This window comes from Rhinatrema bivittatum, chromosome 9 (genome assembly GCF_901001135.1).
Source record: "Rhinatrema bivittatum chromosome 9, aRhiBiv1.1, whole genome shotgun sequence".
NCBI lineage: Eukaryota > Metazoa > Chordata > Amphibia > Gymnophiona > Rhinatrematidae > Rhinatrema > Rhinatrema bivittatum.
This window is the reverse complement of record NC_042623.1, coordinates 63,176,427-63,194,819: the sequence shown is the minus strand read 5'-3', so window position 1 is coordinate 63,194,819 and position 18,393 is coordinate 63,176,427. Positions and strand designations below refer to the sequence as shown.

The 18,393-nt window shown below is 43.0% G+C and overlaps 1 protein-coding gene across 3 annotated transcripts in view; it reads left to right on the top strand.

Annotated features, from left to right (window-relative positions):
* The window catches only part of CELSR1 (cadherin EGF LAG seven-pass G-type receptor 1), a 564,861-nt gene that overhangs the window by 301,296 nt on the left and 245,172 nt on the right, over positions 1-18,393 (top strand). For all 3 annotated transcript variants that reach the window (XM_029617243.1, XM_029617241.1, XM_029617244.1), the window contains exon 5: positions 1,463-1,551. In XM_029617243.1, the coding sequence (XP_029473103.1) occupies positions 1,463-1,551 (89 nt within the window). The remainder of the gene's footprint in view (positions 1-1,462; positions 1,552-18,393) is intronic.

The window sequence follows — 18,393 nt, the reverse complement described above, 5'->3', positions numbered from 1 at the left end:
AAACCAGAGAAACATGAGAAAAAAGTTACATAAAACAAGGGCAGTGAATTCAGGACAATTTAGAAAGGTAAACTTAGCTCTAACATAGGACTAGAATCAGAATGAAGATAACTTAGTATGGAGATAATTTAGCGTTAACACTGAATTAAATCAAATAACTTAGCGTGAATACGGAATTGGAGTCAAATCTTAAGGGATGAAAGGGCTTTAAGGTGAGGGAAAGGGAGGAGGGAAGGGTCTGGGCAGGGGGTCAGGGGGATCAAGGATCAGAGGGCTAAGGAACAGGCAGGGTGGTAAATATTATCACAAGATAATAACAGATATAAAAAAAAGTCCATCAAGCTAAGGTGAGAGAACATAGTAGAAAGTTCACCTTTGTGAGACTTTCCTCACTCCAAATGATGTCAAATCTTCACCAAGATATGTACTGTGCTCTTCGTACTTCTCACTGTACATGCGAAACTGGTCCCTAAACTAACACCTCACCGTAACCTATTAAATGGCCCTCCTATAGAGATATAAATACTTCACTACTATGAGGGCCTTGTAGTCTCTCTCTCTCTTGCTCTCTCCCCTCCCCCCCCTTAGCGCAAGATGTGAAGTGGTAAGTTGGTGTGGTTATCAATGCATTAATAACTCATTTTGATGAATCTAGGGGTAAGCCGCTTGGAACCTATGTAAATTCAGCAGCACAGCTATGCCGTTGAATATACGCGTATAAGTGAACACTTAGCCGTATAAGTTGTATGGCTAACTTCTCCCCACTACACTCCTACATTTTATGCTGTATAAGGGGATTTATACAGCTAAGCAGCGGCCGCTGAATGTGCGCATATATTCAGCGGCTGCTACTTAGCCGCATAAGTCCCACTTATCTGGTTAAATAGCGCTGAACGTGCTTTGAATATTGACCTCAAAATATTTAGCTCATGCCCTTTCATCAGTAACTCAAGGCAAGTTATATTCAGGTACAGTAGGTGTTTGGTAATGAGCAGCATGCAGGGGCATGGATAGCTGGGCCCCACTTTGGTTTTTTTGGTACACACAATGCACACAGCACCTCCTCACCTTCCTTGTCCTGAGCTGCCTCCTTGTCCTCAGCTAAGTGAGACAGACAAAGAACGCACTGAGCACTGGATATGGAGGAGGAGCAGGGGCAGTGGAGGAGATCTGGCAGCCTCATTGCCTGCCCCATATAGGGTGGTGTGCCACAGAACATTTTTGTTAATGTGTGTCTTGGGCTTGAAAAGCTTGGGAAGCACTGATTTGAAATATACTTTGTAAAACCTAAAATCCTTACTTATAGATTTGAGAATTATACAACGATAAGCAGGTAGAAGTGAATAGTTACTATTATTAGCAATTGCATTTTCATAAGAGACTGATTGAATGTAATGTAATATAATAAGAAATATGTGATTTTTTTTAAAGCATCTATTAAGCTTGTTAACTAACCTTGCAGGTGAAACAACAACAATGGTTGCCCCATTTATCCCAGGAGGTGTCAGTGATGGGCAGTGGCATTCGGTTCAGGTGCAGTACTATAACAAGGTAAGGCATGAAAGGACAGTCACTCATTTAAGATGATTCTGGCATAGTGTCTATGTCTAGTTTTTGTTATTGTCAGATAAACAATAAAAACTAGATAATTAAAGTGTACCTCTCTGAAGGAGGGATTGTTTAGTGGTTAGAACACTGAACTTTATCTTTCGCAAGTCATGAATCTTGAGTTAGAGACTCCTGCTCTGCTGCTGGTTCTCCATGTGGCTGCTGGTAAGCCATTTTATCTCCCTGCTCTTCTGAATAAGAATTTCCATTGCGCCTATCCTGCTTTTACTTAGTGCAGCTAAATACATCTGAGGGTTTTCTGCATGTAGCGGTAAATCTAAAAACCTTTTTGTTACGGTGTGATTAATTAAGGTAATAATAATGAATTCTTTGTCCATAAGCTGCTTGTTATCAGGTGTAGAGCAGTATATGAGATTTTCGGCTGATGAATGCATTCAGATTTGAAAGCTTTTCTTTATATTTTTGGGAAAGCTCATTATCAGAGGAACGTATGACAGCATTGAGTGATTGGCTTAGGGGAAGGAAGTTATGGTTGATTAAACGGAGAAAAGTATTTGTGCACATTAAAAAAAAAACCAAAAACAAACAAAAAAAACCCCCCACTGCCATACATTGTTACTCAATATTTTAACCAGTGTGTCGAAAACCTCTCTTGGAGACACATCTAACCAGTTAGATTTTCACGATATCCTTAACGAAAATGCATGAGATATGCAAGAGTGGTTAGAGCAGCGGCTACAAACCAGGAGACCAGGGTTCAAGTCCCACTGTTGCTCTTTGTGACCTTGGGCAAGTCACTTTATCCTCCATTGCCTCAGGTACCTATAGTACCTGAATGTAATGCACTTTGAAGTGCTGAAAAAAAGTGTGAAAAGCATAATATAAAAATCTAAGTGAGATAGCTTTACATATATTGGAGACCAGGCTATGCAAATCTATCTCATGTATATTCATTGTGGCAAACCTGAAAATCTAACCGCAGTTAGCCACCCCCACTTAGCCAGATAAGTTCACAACTATCTGGCTAACTGCAGCCAGATAACCAGATAAGTACCAGCAGTTAGCCATGTCCAGATAGTAGGATCTGTATGATTTATCTGGCTATCTTTTTTTGAACTCTCCGGAAGGTCTTTCTTCCCTGGTTCCCCCATCCCCCCCGCTTTTCCTGAACTAAAATGTGCATTCAGCCTGTGCCGAACGCATATTTTACAGTAATACGCTTTTTAGCTCCTGGTGCATTGCCATAGGATTAGCTTAACTTCATCAGGAGTTAAAAACAAATTTAATCTGAGCATTAAAACTGTGCACTGAAAACCAGTGCACAGCTTCGTAACATTCAGATTATTGCATCTGCCTGCTAGTGTTTTAGACATGCCTGAGTAACAGAATCACTATTTCAAAGTAGGTTTAACTAAGGAGAGGAATGGAAACGTGTTTCAATTAGCATATTCTGATAAAGTAAAGCATGTGCTTTCTGTTGGTTATGAAGTCATATGTAGAAATAAAGGTCAGCAAGCACTTTGTGGGTAATTTGTTTTATTTGATTAGTTGTATCTTTGTAAGTAGTTTGCAAAAGCTAATCACAAATATACCAGGTTAGTCCAGTGGGAAAGTATCATGTACAGCTTGTTTCTTGCCCTTTATTTCTACATATCTCAGTAGACTAATGCCACAGCCACATTATATTTGTGTGCATAAACTTTTAAATTAATAAGAGATTCCTCCTTCTCCATTTGTGTAGCAGTCCCTCCCAAGATGTTGGACTGAGATGGAACACGTATCTTAGAAGGCAGACTGAGCTGTATAAATTAGTGGAGCCATTGCGACTGGAAATCTTTGACTAGAAATGATTGATGATTATTTAGCCTAAAATAACTACAGATTCTACCCACAAAATGTCTTCAAGCATCATTTTCTAAGCCCTGATTTTGAGAAATAGTCTGTGGTGCAAGTGATTGTGAAGGGCAGGAATTAAATAATGACAACCTTCTACCCAAATATAAAACATTGCTCTCAAATACTTGAGGAGTCCTCTTTAGAAGGTAATTTCTTCATTTATTGTAAAAGCTCTGAGATAATGAAAAAACAGGCACTTACACCGTTCACCCTTGTGAGTGTACATGATCATGCTTATCTTTTTCATATTCCTCTGCAACAAGTTAGTGAAAAAAGACTATTTGCATTTTAGTATATGGAGATTTGAACTCCTAAGACACCAAATCCATAGTCACAGGCAATGCAGTTAGCTAATGACTAATAGAAGCAAGGGAAAATCCTTAGAGTTGCAATGAAAACAACTTACTGGCATGCTCTGGGTAGGGATAGGGATTTCCTATTTTGTTTCATGACATTTTCAAAACAGAACGGAAGAAAAACCAAGATTTTGTTGGTTTTAATTTTGTTCTGTTTTGTGGGGAAAGAAGGGAAAAATCCCTTGGGCCAACTTGAGGCTTCCCTGGGGACCTCCCTGGGCCTGAGCCCTAGATCAGGGTTTCGGCCTAGGCCCAGGCCTCATGCTGTGACCCAGTATGGAGGCTGGATCCCTTTGTTGAAGCCATGACCCAAGCTCAGGCCGAACACTGGGACCTGGCCTGGACCTGGGACCTGGCCTGGAGACTGGATCTCATTATCTAGACTATGGCCATACATCAAAATGGTTCTCTCTGCTCAGGAGGAAGATGCCACAGTGATGTCACTGTGCCACGTCCCTCAAATGGACAACATCATTTGTAGAGGATGTCATGAGGCTCTATGCCTATGCTGGGTCCTGGTCTCCGGGCCTGGGCCCAGACCGAGATAATGGGACCCAGCCTCCGGTTCAAACCCCAGCATCTGGCCTAGGCTTTAGTGACGGGGCCTAGCCTCCTGGCCAGACCCCAGTGCTAATCATAAGCCTAGGCCTAGCCATCAGTGCCAGACCCCAGTGCCAGGCCTAGGCCTTGGCTTTGGGCTGGGCCTTCACCCAGTGCCAGTCAAAGATGGGATCAGGCCTTGGGCTGGGCCTTGCCTCAATAATGGAATCCCCCATGGTCAGGGTAAATAGGCGCTGAATTTTTAGGGGCTGGGTGATATGTGGTGCAGGGGGGGGGGGGGGCCTGGGAAGGCCCTGTTTCAGGTTTTTTTTTGTTTCATTTCTGCAAAGGACAGAAATAAAATAAACAAAATTATAGTGTGGTGGGATATTTGGGGGAGAAAACACCACAGAAATTAAAAAGAACAAAACACATTTTTTTCCCATGGCAGACCTTATTAAAACAATTGATAAAATCATTCTCAAAATATTTATTACCTTGAAATACTGTTTTTGTTAGAACTTTTGATTTTAGGTTTAAGTGATAAACACCCCAATGCAAAATAAAGTTTATTGGATAACTACTGGAAAAACACCATGGCTTCTAGTACTCTCTCATCCCTACTCTTACCAGCCTTGAATCCTACGTTCTGTATTTTTGCCTAATTATATTTGAAGACACAATATGAACGTGTCAGGCTTTTCTGAAAGCTGTGCTTTATTCTTGTAGATAGCATTATGCCAGAATTGGTATTGCAGTTTCTACTGCTTTATTTTGTCAGTAATACCCCAGTAGAAATGTCAGCTGAAAAGTTAGGTAAGTGGTAATGTTTGAAAATTCACCTACCTTCTTCATTGTCTCATCCTTGGTTCATATCTAAACCCAGATTCTAACATCAACTGAAAGGTTATATTTAATGCATTTATAAAATGTGCAGATCCCATCCTTATTTTTCTCTCCCCTCCGCAAAGAAAACTTAAATCCCAGTTTTCAAAACAGTCTGCAGTATACCATTTGCAAGTGTAAGTGGGCGCGTGGAAATTTATGCTAGAATTTCATAAACTGTGTGGTGGGACCCGTAGAATTTATAAAATATTTCAGGGGTGGAAATATGCTGTATGCATGTATGTATCAGTATGTACATTCATTTGTAATATGGGAACATGTAGAATTTTGCTACGCATTTTTAAAAAATACACACATGTTTTTTGCGCAAAATACTTTTAACTTTTTGTGTAATAACCCAGAATTAAACACGGAAGCAGCTATATTTTAAAGCTGTGTTTCCCAACCAGTGTGCCTTCAAACCTGATCTGATGTGCCCCAGAAAAGTCACCAGTGCCTGATGCTCAGATCCAGACCAGTACTTGGGCTCTGCTCTGCTTTGTGCACCGCACCGCACAGCGAGAAGAGACACCGGCAGTGGCTGTTAAACAAGCTGGAGCTCCTTTCTGAGAAGATGTGCAGTCAGGCATGCTGGCTTTTCCTAGCTACACCATGAGCCCCAGAGTGCGCTAGTTAATGGGCAGCATGCAGGGGCATGGATAGCTGGGCCCAGCTTTGTGCAGCACACACATTGCACACAGCACCTTCTCATCTTCCCACTCTTGTGCCACCTCCTTTGAGTCTGTCCAGTGAGATGGGGATCGTGCACACTGAGCAATGGATGTGACTTATTCAGTGTTGGGAAAAGCAGCAGTGGAAGAGCTCTGGCAGCCATATTCGGCAATCAAGGTAACTAACCGAGCCATCTTTCTACACTACACCACCATTTCCTTCTCCTGCACTTGTGTAAAGAAGCAGCTGGTCCATTAAGATAAGTTGTTGTTATGAATGTATACTTGTAAGCTGCTTAGGACACTGGATAATGCAGCCTATACATTTTTAAATATAATAATAAATATGTCTCTCTACCCCATCCTCTCTTTGTTTCAAAATTTGGAAGGGAGATAGTGGGGCTTTTGGTGCTTCCATATTTCTTCTTTTGGCCACATAAATCCTCTCCATGTCCATACTATCTGCTCTGTGGAAGATGATATTCCACAACATTTTTGTTAATGTTGGTGTGCCTTGGGCTTGAAAAGGTTGGGAAACTGTTTTAAAGTAGGTGCTTATACCATTCTGAAAATACTTAGTTGAAGCATGTGCGTGGTTTTGGAATCACCGGTTCATGTAAATTTCTAGCAGTTTAACTTGAACTCCCACCCATTCACCCAGATCTCCCATCCAAAAACTGCAGGCAAAAGACAAGACTGATTTCAATTGTCTGAGTCAGCAGGTGTAAAAGTGTTTGGACAAAGTCAGTGATGTAATGTGTATATCTCTTCCAAAATAGTAACTTGCATGCTTTCTTATGAACCCCACCCCGGAATGTTCCTATATTGCCCCTTTTCCCTGTTAAAAATGTATATGCAGTTCTGCAAGTACACATGTATTCTGGAGGTTTATAAATTATAAATGTATCACATACTATTTTTATGAGCACAACCCCATGTAACTTCTTCCTGCATAAAAGTCCTTGGGTTTTTTTTTTTTCCTTCTAAAATTGATGTTTTATTGATTTGACCTCCAAGATCATGAGAATACTTGTAAACTGGAGTACTTAAAACTGCGAAACTATCTTCATTTAAAATCTCGCTGAAACTTCTTTGATGTACATATTTGTAACTCTACTAGAGTAACTTTAATTTGACTCGTGTTTAAAATAATTTTCCATAAAATCAATATAACATATTGATTTTATGGAAATCCATAAATGTCCATTCCAATGTCTAATATTGTTTCTATAATGATGATGATACAGGCACAGAAAATTCATAGAAACATAGAAATGTTGGCTGCCCAGCAAGCTTTCACACTACTTTTTTTTTCTCATACCTATCTGTTACTCTTGGCCTTATATTTATCTATTACTCTTGGCCCTTATTAGTAACTTTTTGGTTCTAGTTACCTTCCATCCCCACCACTGATGTAGAGAGCAGTGCTGGAGCTGCATCTAAGTGAAGTATCTAGCTTAATTGGTTAGTAACCGCCGTTGAAGCAGTGAGCTGCGCTGGATATGTATTCCAAGTAAAGTATCAGGCTTAATTGATTCGGGGTAGTAACCGCCGTAACAAGCAAGCTACACCCATGCTTATTTGTTTACCCAGACTATGTAATTTAGTTCTTGTTGGTTGTTCGAATATAAATCATCTTTTCTTCATCCCCCCTGCCATTGAGGCAGAGAGCTATGCTGGATATGCTTTGAAAGTGAAGTATCAGGCTTATTTGGTTTGGGGTAGTAACCGCCGCAACAAGCAAGCTACTCCCCCGCTTTTTTGTGAATGCAAATCCTTTTTTCCACATTTCCTCTTGCCGTTGAAGCATAGAGCAATGTTGGAGTCGCATTAACCGTAGCAGCATCTTAACTTTTCCCTGCAGTGAATGCACAGGTGGGATATTTAATGCAAAATTGGACTCACTGAAGTGGCCAAAAATTGCTTTTACACTTCCAAACATAATAGTCTGAAGGCCGGCAAAAGATACAGCTTTGACTTTTTTTTTTCTGTTAGCCCTGTGGACATTGAGTATGCCAGCTGAGAAACAAGGATAAATAACTACACTCTTGAAAATCATTTCATGGAAAAGTTCTCACAGCATGTGAACTGAACTGTTTATCTGCCTGTCATACCTGGTGAGAAAGAAGTATAGGCAGGTTTAGGAGACTGGTTTGGATCTGTATTTCTTGATATTCAGATTCAGAATGTGCTGTCTCATTGTATTCCTTTAAATGCAATGGCACATCTCTTGAGTTTTTATGTCTCTTAGTGAAATATAAAATACACATCTACAGTGTTTCACGCCTTCCAGGCTTAAAAGTATTAGTAAGAAAACATTTTTCCTGACGGGTGAGGCTTTTCAAATTCAGCTTTGACCTGTTTTACATACTATGAGTGAAACATCAAAAGAAATAATTAGCACACAAAACACAACAGCTCTAAAAAACAAACAAACACAAAAACAAAAAAAAAAACCTGAAAAGTCCACATTTGATAGTAAATGACCCTGTACTCTGGAGCTTTAGATTTTACTGTGGTTGTTCCACAGCCTTTTTTCTGATCGATTTTCAGAGCTGCAGGATATGTTTTGTAATGCAAACTAAAGAACAGACTTAATAGGGAAAATTTGCATGGAAATTTTATCTTTAGAATGACTTAGGCTACAGTAAAGTGACTCATAACTGTTCCTCTGTGCTGTTTATAGTTTCTACTTCCCCACCAAGTGAAAACCCAAATTCTAGTTCAAGTTCCTTAATCTGTATGTCTAGACTGTGGCGGCGTTTTTCGTATGCTCCTGTGCGTGCTGTGATGCCCTCTACAGGTCATAGGTGTGTGCTGTATTTTGGCTCTGCACATGCATTGTGCGCTCAGTTTTGGGAGTGGCTTGTACACGCACAAGTTTTAGACTGTTAACACGTTTAGCTTTGTGTACAAGTTGTACGTGCACCTTGCCGTGCTTCCTTCTGCCGCGCTTACTTTTTGTTTGCATATCCTTTTTGAGCCCAAGCCATTCACACACACATTTACCGCCTAAGCGTCTTCCTCTTTGTGTTTCCTATGATATATTAGGGCTTCTCAGTCTGACATGGCTTCTAACTTGTGTCAGCCTTGCTCAGACACTCAGGGAGAGTTGTCTTCCTCGGAGTTTGCTAATCCTGGTTCCTCCTATTCTGATGATGGGCTGGTCATGGCCTTGCCTGGAAGGACGCCAGATCTTGGTTCTCCCTTCACTAGCTCCTCCACAGGCAAGGGCAGTTCTGAGGGACCGGCTCCAGTCCGTGCTGGGCTTGGTCTGGATCCGGCTGCTTTTTCTTGGGTGGAATTTTTTCAAGGCTTACAATCTTTTCTTCAGGCGCAGTCCTCCACTTCATCCATTCCTGTCCAGTCGGACCCTGAGCCAGTGGCTCCTCCCTCTTCCAGTCCTATGCTTAAGAACCTGAGTTCGTCTCAGCTCCCTGTAGGTGCTCCCGACAGGAATCCGGATGGCACTGATGATGAGGTAGATCCTGGTCCCTGGAAGATGGAGAAATTCCTCCAGGACTGGAACAGTATTGAACAATGTTGCGGTTCTTTCATAGAGATGAACTGCCAGCCCTGGTTTCCCAGACTTTGAAACAGCTGGGTGTCCCTGGTTCGGATGCCATGTCAGAACTGAGGAAGAATCCCATTTTAGTTTCCTTCCGTAAAGCCTCTTGTTTTTTCCATGTGATGAATGCCATTCAAGAATTGATTGATCTGGAATGGTATGCACCAGAGGCAAATTTCAAAGGGAGTCTGACATTGGAAGGCCTGTACCCCTTGGATCCTGCTGTGAGAGAGCATTTACATTTTCCAAAAGTGGATGCACTGGTATATGCTGTCTCTAAGTGGACGACTAACCATATAGAGGGAGAAGCAGCCTTGATGGATGCACATGATAGAAGGATTGAGGCTATTCTTAAGCAAGCCTTTGAGGTAGTGGCAATGACTTTACAGACTGCTTCCTGTTGCACCCTAATGCACGATCATGTCTGCTATTCTCTCAGGAGGTTGAGTTTGGAGGGAATTCCAGAGTGGTTATGGAACCCACTGCTGCATTTTAGCAGACTCAGTCTGTGATTTGGTCCAGTTTCGGCCAGAGAAGTGCCTACGGTGATAGTGCCCAGGCATCAACTCTGGTGGCAAAATTGGTCAGCTGACACAGCCTCCAAAGCTAATCTTACCAAGATGCCCTTTAAAGACTTGATCTTGTTTCAGAGTGAGTTGGAGAAACTGGCCAGTAAGTGGGGCAAATCTCTGGTTCCTCGGTTGCCGGAAGATAAACAGTTACAGCGCCCCTTTGGTATGAGGGGTCGTCTCCGGAGTTTTAAGCAGTTTCGTCCCTATAGTGGATTCTCCCTTTTGCTAGGTCTGTCCTTTCATCCCTGACAGCACAAAAAAAGGAGCGGGTGGCGTACCCATGCTTTAATTACACAATGTTGGGTTCCATATTAGGTGCTACAACCCAAGAAAGAGATCTAGGCATCATAGTGGATAACACATTGAAATCGTCAGTTCAGTGTGCTGTGGCAGTTAAAAAAGCAAACAGAATGTTGGGAATTATTAGAAAGGGAATGGTGAATAAAACGGAAAATGTCATAATGCCTCTATCGCTCCATGGTGAGACCGCACCTTGAATACTGTGTACAGTTCTGGTCGCCGCATCTCAAAAAAGATATAATTTCAATGGAGAAGGTACAGAGAAGGGCTACCAAAATGATAAGGGGAATGGAGCAGCTCCCCTATGAAGAAAGACTAAAGAGGTTAGGACTTTTCACCTTGGAGAAGAGACGGCTGAGGGGGGATATGATAGAGATGTTTAAAATTATGAGAGGTCTAGAACGGGTAGATGTGAATCGGTTTTTTACTCTTTCGGATAGTAGAAAGACTAGGGGGCACTCCATGAAGTTAGCATGGGGCACATTTAAAACTAATCGAAGAAAGTTCTTTTTTACTCAATGCACAATTAAACTCTGGAATTTGTTGCCAGAGGATGTGGTTAGTGCAGTTAGTATAGCTGTGTTTAAAAAAGGATTGGATAAGTTCTTGGAGGAGAAGTCCATTACCTGCTATTAAGTTCACTTAGAGAATAGCCACTGCCATTAGCAATGGTAACATGGAATAGACTCAGTTTTTGGGTACTTGCCAGGTTCTTATGGCCTGGATTGGCCACTGTTGGAAACAGGATGCTGGGCTTGATGGACCCTTGGTCTGACCCAGTATGGCATTTTCTTATGTTCTTATGTTCCCAATGAAGGTTTGCCGACCCACCTTTGGGAACAAGAGATAGGGGGACATCTCTCTCTCTTTTATCAGAGGAGGGTCAAGATCACGTCACACTAGTGGGTTCTGGAAGTGATACAAGAAAGATTTGTGCTCAAATTTCACTGTATTCCTCGGGACGTGTTCATGGTGTCCTCTTTCCACTTCCCACCTCCTGAAAAAGACCTTAAACTTCTAGATAACTTTTGCAAGAAAATATTTCAAAGTGCAATGTTTATTTATTTATTTATTTATTTAAAATTTTTATATACCGGCATTCATGTTGCAAACACATCATGCCGGTTTACATATAACAGGGGTGTACAGTAAACAATTCAATAACCTATTTGTGTAGAAGGAAGCAGTTACAAATAACAAGGTAATAGAACTGGGAGGAGAGAAGAAAAGAAAGAGAATAACATTAGGTATAGGTATTTACATTAGTAATAACATTTTTACATGTGGAAGTGGTAGAATCTGGCTGAATAGAATTAATCGGTGTCCGGGAAAGCTTTTTTAAACAGCCAGGTCTTAAGTCTCTTCCTGAAGGTTGGGAGGCTGGGCTCCTGTCTAAGGTCCGGTGGGATGGAGTTCCATAGAAGGGGGCCGGCTGTTGAAAAGGCCCGATCTCTCAAGGTAATGTGTTTGGTAGTTTTTGGCTGGGGGCACTTGAAGAGATCCTCTGAGTGTGTCTCTTGTTGGTCTGGAGGAGTTATAAATTTGGAATGGGACTTGTAAGTCGAGTGGGGTGTGTTGATGGATGGTTTTGTATATTATGGAAAGAGATTTGTGGAGGATTCTAAAGTGAACAGGCAACCAGTGGAGATCTTTTAGGATTGGAGATATATGGTCCCTCCTCCTGGAGTTTGTCAGTAATCTTGCCGCAGCGTTTGTAACATCTGGAGGGGTCTAGTATAGGAGGAAGGTAGGCCCAGAAGGATAGAGTTACAGTAATCGATCTTAGAAAAAATGATAGCTTGTAGAATGGTTCTGAAGTCCTGAGTGTGGAAGAGTGGTCTAATTCTTTTCAGAACTTGGAGTTTGTGGAAACAGTCCTTGGTGGTTCTGTTGATGTAAGCTTTAAGGTTCATCCGGTTATCAATTAATACTCCTAGATCTCTCACCTGTGTAGTAGTTGGGATAGTTGGAGGATTAGAGATGGCATTATTATCTGGGGAGATGAGAAGCAGTTCTGTTTTAGAGGAGTTTAAAACTAGGTTTAGGTTAGCCAGGAGATGTTTAATTTCGAAGAGACAGTTTTCCCAGTGAACCAATGTTTTTGTGTAAGATTCTTTAATGGGTATCACGATCTGGATGTCGTCGGCGTAGAGGAAATGTTTGAGGTTAAGGTTGGAGAGGAGTTGGCAGATAGGTAAAAGATAAATGTTAAAGAGTGTAGGTGACAGTGAGGAGCCCTGGGGGACACCTATGGATGCGTCCATTCGTGAAGATTCTTTGTTCTGTATCTTAACCTTGAAGCCTCTGTTGGAGAGAAAAGATTTAAACCATGAGAGAGCTGTGCCTGAGATACCTATAGAAGCCAGAATGGAAGTGAGAATGGAATGATTGACCGTATCAAAGGCGGCTGATAGGTCCAGTAGAATTAAGAGGAAGGATTGGCCTTTGTCAAGGCCCATTAATATGAAGTCAGACATGGAGATGAGGAGGGATTCTGTGTTCAGTGACTTGCGAAATCCGTATTGTGATTGGAATAGGATTTTGTTTTCTTCTATGTATTCGGAGAGTTGAGTATTGACAACTTTTTCTAGAATCTTGGCTATGAATGGGAGATTGGCGATAGGACGGAAGTTGTTGGGGTCTTTAGGATCCAAGTTGGGTTTCTTGAGTAGAGGTTTGATGGAGGCCAATTTGAGGTCGTCAGGATATAGTCCTTGGGAGAGTGAGCAGTTTATGATGTCCGACAAGGTTTTAGCGATGGAGTCAGGGATGGCCAGGAGCAGTTTGGTGGGGATAGTATCCAAAGGATGGGTTCAAGTGTTTCCAGACCATTGTTGTTGAGGGATGATTGTTGAAGAGACTGGTAAAGAGCAGGGTCGGTGGGATTAGAAGGCAGATGAGTTAGAAGGCTGTTGACTTTGTTGTGAAAATGAAGAGCAAGTTCTTCAGCTTTGGGTTGTGCTAGGTCGTTGGGAATCTCCTGTGGGATGATTTGGGTGAGATTGGAGACATAGGCGAAGAGGGCTTTTGCGTCGAAGATTAAGTGGTGAATCTTGGATGCATAGTAGTCCCTTTTGGATTTAGAGGTAGTTGACTTGTATTGATGGAGGGTGGCTTTGTAGATGGATCGTGTATTGGTGCTTGGGGATTTGCGCCAGTCGCTCTCTTTCTGTCTTAGATTTTGTTTTAGCTTTCTTAGTTCTTCCGTGAACCATGGTTGTCTTTTGGAGGCGTTTGGGAGTGATTTTTTGGTTGCTAGCGGACATAGCTTGTCGGCTATGGAATCTGTGATGGCTTTCCAAGAGCGGAGAGCTGTGTTCGGGTTTGAGAGATCAATGGATGGAAGTTGAGAGGCTAGGTGGGAGCTGAGGTCTTCTGTAGAGCAGGATCTTCTGTATGGGAAAGATGGTGAGGGCCCTTTGGAGGTGGAGGGTTTGTTCAATGAGAATGCGGTTGAGATAAGTGAGTGATCAGACCAAGGGACCTTCTTGCTTTTGAGGCGTGAAGAATGTTTGATGCCTGGGTTAATAAAGATAAGATCCAGCGTGTGGCCTGCTTTGTGTGTGGGTTTGGTAACTAGTTGTTTGAAACCCAGGGCTGAGAGGGCAGAGAGAAAGGATTCACAGCTGGATGATGGGGTAGGATTGTCCACATGCAGATTAAAATCTCCTAGGATAATTGCTGGAGCGTCCAGTTTGATGAGGGTTGTGATTTCCTCTACTAAGGGGGAGGGGTCTGTCTCAAGGAGGCCCGGAGGGGCGTAGACGAGTAGGATTTGTAGTTGTTCCGAGGTGAAGAGACCCATTTCTAGTTTAGAGTCTGAGTTGTATGGGTGCTGGATGAACCCGAGGTCTTTTTTTGATGCAAATAGGAGTCCTCCTCCTCTTTTTTTCAGTCGGGGGATGGAGAAGATGTCGTAGTTTGATGTGGGAAGTTGGTTTATAATTGCTGTGTCCGTGGGTTTGAGCCATGTTTCTGTTATAGCACATATATCTGGTTTGGTATCAAGGAGATAGTCGTTGAGGATTAGAGATTTCTTGGACAGAGATTGTGCATTGAATAGTGAAAGTGAGAATACAGTGAGGCCTAAGAGTTGGGTGATGGGTGTTATCAAAATTGGGGTGAATGATTTAAGGTTTCGGTGTAGCGCCTGTCGTTTGTGTTGTAGTATGAATGATCTGTTCGGTTTTCCTATTGCTGACAGGCTGTGTTGTAAAATAGGTATTGGGAAGGTGGGGAACATTTTAGCGTGTAGTGCTTGTGTTGTAGTGGTGCTGCGTTAGTGCTGTTGATGGACCGAGGGGCGAAGGCAGTCTTTGTGAGTCTTTTGTTTTAATGTAGAGTGCTGAGAGGTAGTTGTTTTGCTGTTGCTTGAGTGTTGTTTGCTCAGGATGGTTGCTTGTTCAGGATGGTTGCTTGCTGAATGCTTGCAGGATGGTTGTTAGCTGAATGCTTGCAGGATGGTTGTTAGCTGAATGCTTGCAGGATGGTTGTTAGCTGAATGCTTGCAGGATGGTTGTTAGCTGAATGCTTGCAGGATGGTTGTTAGCTGAATGCTTGCAGGATGGTTGTTAGCTGAATGCTTGCAGGATGGATGCTTGTTGAGAGCTTGCTGAGATGACACTGGCTGGGTGCAGTATGGTGCTTGTTGGGAGAGAGCTGGAAGAACGTGAAGCAGGATGGATGCTGGCTTACTTATGAGGGTTCACATTGGTTTCAATATAACCAATTAGGTTACTTGCTGTTAGGAGGATAATGGATGAACCAGCTATTATCATAGTCATGTGAGAAGTTGGTGGAAACCATCAAACATTTAGAGGACGGATCCCTCAATATGGGAAGGGACTTTTTGTTTAGCCTGGTGTTGCTTGGGCTGGTCGTCCGGGGGTTTCACTGTTCATTCCGAGGAAGCCGTGCGGTGGTACTGCTTAGAGATGTCCGAGGGTGCAGGGAGCCACATCTGTGTCCTTCTGGGCTGTCTGCAGGGGCTGCTCGAAGGGGCGCTCAAAGGGGCAGGCCCCTTTGTCGCGCTCCTTCGGCGCGTGACGCTAGGCGCGTGACGCTTGACCAGGTTAGATTTTTATAGATGACTCTTTTTTGTGTCGCTCAAAAGTGATGTCATCAATATGGGTCTTAGCATCCAGCACAGAGATTTAAAAGCGGAGTCGTTAGAAGCAGGGCAGTCTTCCAGCTGGGGGAGGGGTCAACAGCCACGAGGTGGAGGAGGAGGAGGGGGTCCAATGGAGGGCTGGGTGCAGGAAACAGCTCAATCCAAGCCCTGGATCCTGGCTTGCAGAGCAGAGAAGAAAAGAAAGGCAAGTACCTGTACGGAGATTTAAAAGCACATTCGTTAGAAGCAGGGCAGTCTTCCAGCTGGGGGAGGGGTCAACAGCCACGAGGTGGAGGAGGAGGAGGGGGTCCAATGGAGGGCTGGGTGCAATGTTGTTTGCTTGTATTATCCACCATTTCTACAAGGTGCAGTATGTACATGACTGCATTCAAAAGTTAAAGCCTTTCATACCTGCTACAGAACAAGGCAATTACTATCCACAACTACTGCTGGACATGAAAGAGGGCATCAATCATCCACTCCAATTAGTATTTGAATAGTTTGATTCCATTTCACATACTTCATCCATCTCTATTTCGGCTAAACATATGTAGTGGTTTTGAGCAAACACCATCCATGAGGACATCCATGAAAAACTGGCGGACTTCTCCTGCTTGTGGGACAGTCTTTTTAACAAAAAGCACTGTGAGATGGCCGCTCAGATTTAAGGAACAGAATGTGTCAGTGCAGTTGCTCTTGACAGCTCCTGAACAGCCTGCCACAATGCGACATCACTTTCTGTGCAAACAACCATACTTCCACAGGAGGTTTTACCGTTTTTTTCAACAGTGCCATCTACATCCCTATTAGGATTCGTGGCCCACAAGTAAGCCCCCATGAGCTGCAACACTCACCCTTGACACTGCTCAGATTTGGCGCAGCAGGAACACTGTCGTAGTCAGCCATCCACATCGTCTTGCTCCTCTCTGCAGCCCCCAATGCCCAGCCTCAAAGCAGCAAGAACACTGCAAGCTTCAGCCTCCTCTGCCACCATGATGGCTGAGCCTATGTTCCTTAAGTGTGAGCACACTTCTCAGTCTTAAAGGGCCTGTGGCAGGAAAATCCCCATGATGCCCTCTGATGACATCAGAGGCCCCTCTGTATATAAGGAGTCTTCTGAGGAACAACAGACACCTCAATAATGGGTCTCTTGCTTGCAGTATGTGTTGTTACTTCCTGCGTTCCTTGTTCTTGCCTTCCACCTTGCCTTCTCCAGCTCTTCTTGCTTCAACTATTGCTTTCACCTTGCCTGTCTTGCTAGTCTTGCCCTGTGTGATCTGTGTGCCTTAGTCTATCCTTGGCTTGCCTTTTTGGATCTTGACCTCTTGCTTGGACCTGACCATGATTGCCTGCCACCTGGATCTGACCCCTTGCTGGACCTGACCATTCTTGATAGCTACCTGACTTGACCTTGACCTGCCTCTGACTCTGTTGTCTGCTGCCTGCCCTGACCCCAGTGTGCTTTTGGTCTCAAGGGTTACTTCCACCCTAGGGACCTGCCTAATCATGCCATTTGTCAGAATCCAAGAGCTCAACCTGCGGGGGAGGCAGCTGTTATAGATGAGGCTCCAGACTGTCCCGCTATAGGGTGTGTTCGCCAGCTGCGGGCATAAGTCTCAGGAGTTTGCCCTCAAGGCTGCATCAACTACACCGCAGCACAAGGGGCTTACACACCCACTACTCCTCACATCAATAAAAAGAATGCCACAAACGGAAACCTGCACAACAGGCCCAACCCAAAGTAAGGCCTAGTTTTTGATCCCTCCAAGTGATCAATTTCCAACATATTAGGCGGAAGAATCCATCGTTTGCTCTCTGTTCTTTTTGATTTGAGAAAACTGATATATATAGGTTATCAGCGCAGAAGTTTAGTGCTGAACAGAATTTCCAGATGTACAATAACCAGCCATTATAAAGTCTGGTTATTACAAACTCCAGCTCTTGCACCCACTTAAGTCTTTGCTGGGCCATGCAGAATTTCATCTGTGATTCAGGCATTAATTTTGCCCTATCTAGCCTTTTGTAATGTCCTTTACATTGGCCTGCCAACTACTGTGCTCCATGCCCTACATGTCTTGCAGAACTCTGCTGTCTGTCTTATTTTGGGTTTAGACAGAAGAGTGCACATTACACGTATTTTAATGGACTTTCATTGGCTCCCAGTTGCATTGTGTGCTCAGTACAAGGTGACATTACTTGTCCATAAGCTGCTTAAGTGTGACTCTTTAACTTTGACCAGTACCATGCTCCGTTTATACAATCCCAATCAGACATGAAGGTCCTCACAGAGAGACCTGTTAGACATTCCATCTGTTTATTGCATGATACTGAGATTCATGAATGAGCCTTCTTGACAGCTGATCTAACTCTGTGGAACTCTGTGCCTATTGCATTATGGTTAATCATCCGCACTAAGGAATTTAAAAAACTCCTGAAGACTCATCTGTTTTGTCTGGCATTTAATTGTTAGATTTTTTGCCTTCAGAGCACTGAATGTTGGCTTTTGTTTTGCTATTTTTATTTCAGTTGGCTTAGGTAGATGGTCCAAGAAAACAAACGGTAACCGATCCAAGGTGGCTAGCAGCAAACAAACAGGGTGGAATCGGTATAAATGGACTTTATTGAATCTTGCCCGACTCTGGCCGAGTTTCGCTCATCGAGCTGCCTCAGGGGCTTTAGAGCCACTTGAATTGGCTCAGATTAGCACGGACTTCACATATATCATAATTGAAGAGGTATTAATCAGCAAACTAACTGTTTTGAAACAGATACTTCCAACAGTAGACCACTGTGAGGGCAGTAATATCACAATTCTACTCGCCGCTCAAACAAATGCTGTCTTACAGCACACACTCCTTGAGAAATTAAAAATGAACTCCCTCAGCTTGATCATGCCGTACATATGGAAGGATGAAATATATATGTG